Source organism: Astatotilapia calliptera, chromosome 6 (assembly GCF_964374335.1).
Source record: "Astatotilapia calliptera chromosome 6, fAstCal68.1, whole genome shotgun sequence".
In the NCBI taxonomy this organism is placed as follows: Eukaryota; Metazoa; Chordata; class Actinopteri; order Cichliformes; family Cichlidae; genus Astatotilapia; species Astatotilapia calliptera.
The window spans coordinates 33848531-33859102 of NC_137427.1; the positions used below are offsets into that span (position 1 = coordinate 33848531).

The window sequence follows — 10572 nt, forward strand, 5'->3', positions numbered from 1 at the left end:
ATCACAAACTCACACTGCAAACTCGCATATGCTTTCCCCTCTCTCTCCCTCCACCAAAAACCGCTCTTCCTGCACACATCAAAGACACATTCATGCCAGTTTTCTATCCATCTCTGCTCCCAAACACGGCTGTATAGCAGGGTTTTTTTCATTATCCCTTTGCAGCCAGTATTTTGAACACAGCAGTGCACCTCCATAGATTTACAATCAAAAAAGTTAAAACTGACTTTTTTTTCCTTGTTCTGTTTTTTTTTTAGTAGAATCCCAATAACCCCAGCTCTAAAATAAGCCCTGCTGATGCATCACATTGGTTTCCCCTCTGTGATGCAAGGATTTTGGATTTCGCTCCCCATCTACATCTACAAGACTAGTATGGAGAGCAGGAGGGATTACTGTGATCGCTGAATTGCTCCCCCCACATAGACGTAAGTAAGAAATATGGGTTCATCAGCCTGCCGCGGAGACAAACTTAGCTGTACACCTGGCTGGACCGTGTGTGCCATGTGGAGCCCGCTGTGGCAGTTTGCTAAGTGGGCCAGGCTGCTCTCTGCTGGGACAATTAAAAAGACATTCTGGCCACACTGGCCATGACAGACCATGAGGGCAGCCCCAAAACCGCGGACAAGGATGTGACCATTTGGTAGACAAGCCATCCAAATCATTGCTCAGGAAGAAGCTGCATTCATTTCAACACACAAAGAAGGAATGATGTCACACAGATAGATAGACAGATAGTGTGGGAATGGATGCAGAGTACATACAGAATAGTGTGGGCATGTGAGCCTATGTGTAGGCATGTGAGTGCAACTGCAGGACTGTGTGAATGTGTGTGTGGGCATGCAGGGATCGATCTGCTTGTGTGCCTGTGTGTGGTGTTGTTGGTGTGTATATATATATATATACACACACACACATGTATATACGCATATGTGTGACTTCTACAGCACAGCTCCAGCTCACCTTCCAAGCAGCAGGTCCTCCAGAGGCCCGAGTGCGTCATCACCTCCTCGTTCTTCTTGCTGGTCTCGTTTTCGTTGTTGCTCTTGATCTTGCAGACGCCGCGCGAGTACAGCCAGTAGTCTGTCCCCACGGCGATGGTCATGAGGCTGAAGGCAGCGAAGGCCCCCACCGTGGTCAGCAGCATCTGAACCCCGCGGTCAAACACGCCCATGTTGCCGCATTCCACGAAAGGGGGGCCCCCTTTCCTCTTGATGTACAGGAAGTAAATATTTGTGAGTTTGCGTCGCCACGCCAGCTCGGAAAACGGGGGGTGGGCGGCGTCGGGCGGGCGACGGTGGCGGGGGGCGGCTGGGGGGGCGGGGGAGTTCGGGGAGCTCGGGGGAAATCGTATGGTTGGTTTTTGGGGGGGTTCTTCAAAAGGGTGAAAAAATGAAGGGAAGGGTGAAGCTCTGAGGTGGATTTGTCGCTGTTTGACCCAACAGAGCAAGGGGGGTGAGGGGGGGTCAAACAGACTTTGGCAATGACAGCAGAACCCTCAGCTCTGAAGCTGTTCGAGTCCTCAAACGGCAGTAAGTTGCCCTGCTCTAGAAAAAAAAAAGTCGACCTAAAAACACAGGCTTCAAGCAGATCCCACAAGAGACCTGGTCTGGGATCTAGGCCTACTTTGTTGAGTTGGAAGGCCTCTAAACGTCAAACTCTGAAAAAGGCCCAGATCAGGAGAAGATGGAGGATTCTGCTCAGCTTCTCCGGGGCTGTTTTTAGACCTGATTTGGGCTTTCTGAACCGACTCAAACAGTTACATGTATTACAATCCTCACAGCTTCAACGGTGATGTGATGTGCATGGGAGCGCTTGATTTTTTGTGAAAAATATATATATTTATATATATTTTTTCCACTCACAGAGTCTGTCACACACAGCCTACACTGTCATTCTCCTGCTCTCTCGCACACACACACACACACACAACACACTCGCTCGCTCGCAAACTTAAACTTTCACGCACCTGTGCATGGACGAGCACCCGCATGCACGCAGGGTGAATTAATTCATACTGAAGAGGAATGAAGAAACATAGGGGGGTGGGTGGAGTGTTGTTAAGACTAACACAGTTGGCGGCCTGATTTCTTTAAAACACTCCCCGAAGAAGGCAAAGCACAGATCTCTAATTAACGATAACACAATTCAGTGATGGCTAGCTCGGTGTGAACCCAGGTGGATCAGTGAATCATGTCAAGCACTTCTGACGAATCAGGCTGAGCACATGTATTCTGATGGGAGACAGGCAAGACAGACAGGCAGGCAGGGCCCGGGATATGTTAGGGAAATTAGGACTAAATGTACCAAAAGGAATGAGAGGACAGACTCAAACCAGCAGAACCAAGCACTTCACCCACCCCAACCACACACACACACACAGACACACACACACACACACCTCCAAATCAAGGACAGAATGATAAATACTGCCAAATATCAGCCAGTGCCATGACTGCCATAAAAACCAGCCATTCCTTAGAAGACAGGATGGAGAATTTAAAAATAAATAAACAAATAAACCAACCAGGGACGATCAACCCCCCTCCTCCTGCCCCCCTCTTTCTCCAAATAATAGGAATAAAAATCAAGCAAAGAAGAAGAGGAACAACATCAAGTTGTGCAAATCAAACGACAGCCTGCTTAGTTTTCCTTTTTCCTAAAATTCTGGTCCCCAGTTTCCATATGTGGTCCCTAGACCTTTCTCCGGCAACAGTGGAATTCTGCTACAGGGGGACACGGGCAGCGGTACCGACGGCACACCGCGGAGAGAGGGGCGCATCCAGGCGGAGAGGCCGAGCATCACCGGTCACACAGCCGGTCGCAGGCAGGAGGAGGACAAGGAGGCATGGACGAAGCTTCCCGGAGCGTCAGAGCCTCTGCCTCCCGCATCCAAACGGTCCTTAGATGGTTATATCACGGTCAGCCGGAGAACATCGAGGGCACACAGACACACACACACGCACACAGCCGTTTACTGTCATCACATGAAAAAAGATCGGAAATCATCAAAAAAAAAAAAGGGGGGGGGGGAAGCAGCAATTATTTTATGGCAAGGCTGTCGGGCGTGAGGAGGTGGTGGGGGGTGGGCAGTGTGCGCAAAAAAGGAAGAGGCAAATTTCAAGTCGAGCAACACATCAATCCTCGGTTCCCTCGGTTTCCTTCTTCGCAGCGCCGAGATAGAAGTGGAGAGAGGAGAAAAAGAAGAGGAGGAGGAGGAGGAGGGGGTGGATGATGGTTAGGAGCACAGGATGAAAAAAAAATCGACACAACCAGAAAGCGAGAGAGCGAGGGGGGATGTTCCGTGCGCAGCAGCAGCAGTACTTTACGCAAAAACAAGCGCACTGCAAAAAAAGGAAGAAAAAAACATGCCCTTTACCCACGTCAGTACATCCATCACTTTATTATTTGTCTGAAGCAGTGTGAAAACATGTGCATGTTCCATCAACTCGTTTCTAGAAAGCTTTTCTTTGCACTCCTCTAAGGTTGGGCAACTTCATTTGTAAAACGGCGACAGGCCAGCGCTTTACTGACGGTATGACACGGACATGACACTGAAAGTGTACTAAGGAGCACGAGTTTAAAACAAAGGTCAGAAAAATTAGCTGGTGTAGGATAAAACGATAAAAAGTAGATTTTAAAAAAGTAGATATAGGCACGTGTGGTAAAGTAATGAAGCATTTTTGAGTTGTAAGTTTTACATTTTATGAAGCAACAAAATAATAATAATAATTAGCAGTCTGGAGAAGCAGATGGTTTCTTCCCAGATACCAAAGAATATAGCGTGAACTAGACACGCATGCAGAAGCCACGTTACCAGCAGGGGGGGATCATTAAAGCCAAGAGTTCGGTTGTGAGCGAAAGAGAGACAAAGTACATCCCAGGATCCTTAATCGCTAAACAAGATTAAGCTAGGTGGCTAATATGTATTTACATGTAATTACGTTTTCATAATGTCTGTTTAAATGTTTCCCCGTGATTATTTTCAAGTTGGTTTGAAATAAAATATCTCCCTCTGCTGTTACTGCAACTTCTGCATGCATGTCCTGTCACACCGGCTCAGTGATGTCAGTTTGAAATAACCAATTACTGAAGTGAGATTCCTTCCGTTTTAGCTGAAATCCTCCAAATATGTAAAGTCTTTAACTTCAATGATAGCAAGGACACTGTTAAAGTAACAAATGACAATGAATTACAAAAGCAGTCTGTAGCTTTTTTAGCACTCGGGGTCAGATGCCATTTAAAAAGAAATGTTATTGTTGTTTTTTTTCTGCCATATTGTAACCCCCCCACCCCCCCCCACCCCCCCCCACACACACACACACACACACACACACACACACACACACACACACACACACACACACACACACATTTCTATAGTAAATGTTGGAAAAACAGGACATCTCACATCACCTCAGGTTTATCCATTACTTCATTACTGTGGTGTCATATGACTGGTGACAGGGGAAGTCTTTGTCAGTAGAAAAACTTGTAAAATGTGTTAAAATATATTTAACAAAATGTATCCTCTCTTTCACGTTTTCTAAAGCCATCCAGTGGGCCGGATTGAAGTCTTTGGCAGGCTGATTCTGGTCCCCGGGTGGCATCACAGTGGCTGTATTTCATCAGGCAGCGTATGTTTGTGTGTTTTTATTTTTTCTTTAAACCAAGTTCATGTCCTGCAGACCCAAAAGCCTCTAGTTTACTGCAGGAGTGCTGCTGTGATGTGACCTCCACCTTCTAGCCTTTTCTATGAGCAGGGGAAGCGAGAAAAAAAATCTGACAGGGATCAATAAAGTGTCACATTATTGTCATCATCAGTGCGTTATTATTATTATTTTCCAGCGAGCTGGTGTGCTCATTCATTTCCTGGGGAGAGGCAGATTCGAGACACAAATGATGAAAGGGGTGAGCAGAGTGTGTAAAACACCTGAGCGAGCAGTTAAGAGCTTGGATGGTTTCTACAGAAATAGATTGGTTAGGTTGTAAAACTCACTGATCCGTGGTCAGTATGTCTGACTCTGTCATATGTTTCACATCCCCTCGCCTTGCAGAAACTACAGTGATTCTAATGCTGTCAGAGCCACTCGTATATACATCATGTTATATGTAGCTGCACGTTAAAAATACCCTAACGAAAGGAGTTTTTCAACACAGGTCATGAAAGCTTTAAAGGCCAAATACTTTTGAGGAATTCCTGCAAATAGGTGGCTGAAGGCCACATATAGCAAGTGGAAATACAGTGCAGTACGTGGAATCTTAGTAAACATATCTAATGTTTTGTTTTATATTATCCACCTAAATATGGAACGTTTCAATAGGAACATCTGTGGCTTCTGCTGCCTCATCGTGGTGCTGAAATGGACAGCTCCTCCAGTGACTCCACAAGCACGGCAACTGTCTCCCTCTTGTGATAGGCTGCACTGTATCCACATGGTATTTTCATGGGTACTGCTAGTAAATAGACACAGATTCATGTGTATATACACACAAACACACGTAGAAAGAAAAAAAACTGAGTGTTGCCCGAAGGCAGCAGGAGTTTTGTTCCTCTGAGAAGGCGAAGGAACGGATGCTTCTCTTCTTGGCCAGGATTTTCTTCAAAAGGCGATGTTTAATCTCAAAACTGATTAACTGATTAAAGCGAAGAGAAGCCGTATCTTCGGATTCACCTGGATTTCATTGGATTGGACATTATTTCTCAATGCTAGATTGAAAAGGCATCACACAGAACATCACGACGCACACTAAGATGAAGCTGATGATATCGGCAGTACTGTGTTTTTTCTAACTTTGGAAAGTTTGTGAACTTAAGGGGTGCAATCACATCTGCTAATTACTGCCATGTAAGAAACTGATAAAACAAAACAATCTCACTTGCCAGAACTGAAAACACCAACTTTTAGGACAGACTGTACCACACAGCAGCCCATAATATCAGATCGTTAAAGTAAATAAAATGCTCCAAAAAGCACAGAGAGCACAAACACATTAGTGAGGTGGGGTTCATGGACTCTAATTTAGCAGAGTTGAAGCCCAGCAGACTTCTATTAGCTAAAAGCTGCCAGTGTCGAACACCTGCCAATCAATGCTATTATCCAGATGGATGAGTCAGAAAAACAAAAATAAAAACTCTCCCATTGTGCACTGCAATGAAGAGGAAAACTATCAATAAAGGCCAAATTAGTTTTTTGCCCAAGGCTGTAAATATGCTTCTTTAATTGTCTGATTTGGGGCATTTCAAAATGTTTATATCTGCAGCAGAACAACCATCATCTATCCATCCTTTCATTTTCTGTTGCTTATTTAATTCAGGGTCACCAGGGTGGCTGGAGCCAATCCTAGCTGCCGTAGGGTGAAAGGAGCGCATCCTCGATAGGTTGGCAGTCTGTCCCAGGGCTAACACACAGAGACTATGGATGAGAATCAAGAACTGCTTCTTGCAGAAAACCAGTTCCCAGTAGTCCAGTTCTTTGGAATTGTTAGTCTACCTGCATATCGATCCCGCTCATCGGTTCTTGCATTTGCCCTACAATCAGCTGATTTTAGTTCGCATGTCAGAGGAAAATAATGACACAGTCCAGAGCATGGATATGAACATTTATTTTATTGCAAAAAAGGACAAGATAAATGGTAAAGTTGAAATCTGCATCCATGATGGAAACAACTGCAGTATGTTGCTAACACAACTTTGGTTCTTTGCATGCAATTGCACAAACAGCATGCTAACGCTAAGCTAGCCAACAAGAAAGTGCTGAGTGCAGCAGCCAGACCCCGAACTTCGACAGATAACAAGCAGATGAACAGTCGGGCTGCAGCCCCGCTTTCTCCCTGTTCATGTCTCTAAAGCAGAATCACTGTGGTGATCGCTATTTTGTGCTGGTTCTCATCTTTGCTTTGCGCGGTCAGCTTTGTATTCTACTAAGAGAAAGATCTTCGAGATGTGTGTCCTCATTAGGGATTTGTGTTGGTGTGTGGGGTTGTAGCCTCAGGTTTCTGTTGTTAATTGGTGATTACAAGACAGTGTACTTCAACCCGCCAGCTATGATTGACAACAAATTGATACCACGGGTGCATCTTCTTAAATTCTCGGACGAGCTCCAATCTCAATGATCTCGACCAGAGGTCAAGTTTTCTGAAACTCAATAACTCCTGTAGGTAGTCACCAAAGATTTTTATACCATACTGTAGGTTCATCAAGGTATATTTTTATATAACTAGCATGTTAAAGCACATGAGAATTTACAGCTATATACATTATATACATTATTAGGGGCACAGTTACTCTGAGTGACATGTTGGTCCTGACTAGCCCTCTACCTGTCTGCTAATCTGGACCTCAGGTAATGTTTCACTAAACCTCACAACCGTCTCCAGTGTTACCATAGTGATTTACTGCATATAATATGGTTTCCCATGTGGTTTATTGGAGAAATAGAACAAACTGATGCAAGAAGCCTGTCCAACACACACATGCAGTCAATGAATCCTGGTTTCTAACCAGAATTTTCTCAGGTGAGATGAATTCTGAACTTTCAGATGGATACAGCTGAGCTATGTGGTGCAAAGGCTAGCTCACAGAGTGCCATATGAAACATTTCATGATTTGTAAGTACATTAAGACTTTTTATAGTGACCCTCCTATATGTAGAGTTATTTGCTGCAGCGTTAGCTAAAAGGGCTGTAGCTGTTTTAAAGCCTGAAAGAGGCATTTAAAAGATTAGTGTGAATGTATATACAGTGTAGCAAATGGTTCCACCTATATATACATTTCTACATATATCCAGCATGTTTCAGGTGATGCCAGAGACACACTACTGCAGAAAAAACTTGGAGCAATGGTCTTTGACACGGTTCCAGTATTTTGAAATTATAATAAGCTGCCTGTTGGGGATTCTCAAATTAAATGTCAAAACTTCAGACGCTGAAAGGCCATACACTGCAGCACTAGTCAGATCTGGATGTAATGAGGGAAGCTCTACCTTCTTGCTGATCCCCCTGCAGCTGCCTGCACCATTTGTGGGTGATGACATGCACAGTATGCTTCTTTTGTCTTTCTCCACAGACAGTCCATAGATTATGTGCTCCTGTCAAAGTCTACAGCTTTAGTATGCATGCAACAGTGCTGGCACCCCACGTTAGCTTATGTTCTACTCTGGAAATCCACTGCATTAGTATACCTCTGATTTACTATGGAGTAAACAAACAACACGTTACATAGCTGTTTGAGAGTCTGGGTTGTTTTTTTGCCTTTGCCTTTTACCAAAGCAAACCAGCTGCTGGTTTTAGCTTCATAATCTGTACAATCTACATATGAAACAACAAAGGACTGAACCGTTGGTATTACCAGGATTTCTGAACCGATTACTGACATAATCTGGTCTGATGTTCATCCAAGTTAGAGTTACAGACAAACATAATGTACCTGATTGTCTATGTGTTGGTACAAGTGACACAAATAGTTATACACCAACCAGGCATAACATTATGTGGCTGACAGGTGATGTGAATAACACTGATTATCTCTTCATCATGGCACCTGTTAGGAGGTGGGATATATTAGGGAGCGAGAAATCATTTTCTCCTTAAAGTTGATGAGTTAGAAGCAGGAAAAATGATCAAACATAACGATATGCCTTGGCCAGTTTTACCTTGGCCAGATTGTAATTGTTAGATGACTGGGTCCAAAACTGCAGTTCTTGTGGGTTGTTCCCGCTCTGCAGTGGTCAGTATCTATCAAAAGTGGTCCAAGAAAATAACCAGCGTAATGGTCGAGGACGCCCAAGGCTCAGTGATGATGTGTGGAGTGAAGACTGGCCTGTGTGGTCCAATCCAACAGACGTGCTTCTGTATGTCAAACTGCCCAAAAAAATATGCTGGTTCTGTTAAAACGGTGCCAGAATACACAAAGTATTGCGGTTTGTTATGGGGCTGCATAGCTACGACCAGTCAGGGTGCCCATGCTGACCCTTGACCACCTGAAAGTGCTAACACGCATTAGAACTGGATCACAGAGCAATGGAAGAAGGAAGCCTGATCTGATGAATCACATCTTCTTTTGAATGAGCATTGCTTACCTGGAGAACACGTGGCACCAGGATGCACTATGGGAAGAAGGGAATCCAGCAGAGGCAGTGTGATGCTTCGGGCAATGTTCTGATGGGAAATCTTGGGTCCTGCACCAGCTACTTAAAAACTGTTACAGCATTGTTGTACACCCTTTAATGGAAACAGTATTCCCTGATGGCGGTGGCCTCTTCCAGTAGGATAATGCTCCCTGCCAAAAAGCAAACGTGGTCCAGGAATGGTTTGAGGAGCAGAACAACGAGTTTGAGGTGTTGACTCGGCCAACAACTTCCCCAAATCTCAATCCAATCAAGCATCTGTGGGAAGTGCTGGACAGACCATGGCCCTACCTCGCAACTTCCAATATTTAAAGGATCTGTTGCTAACATTTTGGTGCCAGGTATCACAGCACACCTTCAGGGATCTAATGGAATTCATACCTCAACAGGTCAAGGCTGTTTTGACATCAAGTGGGGCCAACACAATATTCAGCAGATGGTCATAATTTTATGACTGATCAGTGTAATCTGCATATCAATACTGAACACACGGGATAATAACTGTACATGATCAGCTTCAACAGTGACAACCCCCATTAGGGCATTACCTTGAGTAGGTTGTGTGTATTAATGGCGTTAGGTGCTTCCTAACTATCACATTCACATGTCAGTGGATGCAATTGTAAGGTTTAGTATCTTGCTTAAGGACTATTTGATATGCAGACTGGAGTAGTCATGGATTGAACCACAGAACCTTGCATTAGTAGATAACCAGCTCTACCTCCTGAGCTGCAGCTGCCCATCAGTAGTCTTGATGAAACAGCTGCCTCCAAGCCAGTGCATCTAAATGTGTCTATGGTAAGGACTCTGACATTTCCAAAACACAACTGTTTTTCCTTTTTCCAAAAGTTCTGTTGTTGATTTGCTTGTGTACTTTGTGTCACTGCATATTTGCATCAACCAGATTCTCCTAAGCTTCAGGTCATGGACTGCTGCCCTGACATTCACCTGTAAAATGTCTGGATACGAGCTTTAATTAACCGTTTCTATGACAATCTAGGCCCTGAGGTAACGAAGCAGCACCAAACCACAAGGCTCCATGCTTCAAAGTGGTTTCCTTCACGGTGTCTTTAAAGTTACATGATCGTTATTTTTTTTCTATTTTTAAACACAGTTTTTAGATTTTTTTGGGTCTAGATTTTTAGATTTTTGCAATTCTGTTACCACCGGGTTGCCGCTAGTCTGCTGTGATCTTTGATTCTCAATGTGTGGATAGTAGCAGCAATACCGAGGGGCACTTCTTATTATCCACACTTCCAATATGACTGACTGAAAATGGCTTTTGAAAAAGTTGTTAGCAAAATTGACTTTTTTTCAGCCTGGACTGTGAGTTGTCTGTAAGTATTAAAGCCAAATCACATTTATCTGCAACTATGTCACAAAACACACACTTTGATCAATTGCTGCAGAAATTCTGATGCATGTTTTGATATAGCTGACATTCTTA

The 10572-nt window shown here is 44.0% G+C and overlaps 1 protein-coding gene across 1 annotated transcript in view; it reads right to left on the reverse strand.

The window, feature by feature from the left end:
• cacng2b (calcium channel, voltage-dependent, gamma subunit 2b) overlaps window positions 1-3494 on the reverse strand; it is a 68856-nt gene extending 65362 nt beyond the window's left edge. The window contains exon 1 of the mRNA XM_026171843.2: window positions 961-3494. Coding sequence (XP_026027628.1) covers window positions 961-1171 — 211 coding nt within the window. The 5' untranslated portion in view covers window positions 1172-3494. The remainder of the gene's footprint in view (window positions 1-960) is intronic.
• Between the last annotated feature and the right edge of the window lie 7078 nt (window positions 3495-10572).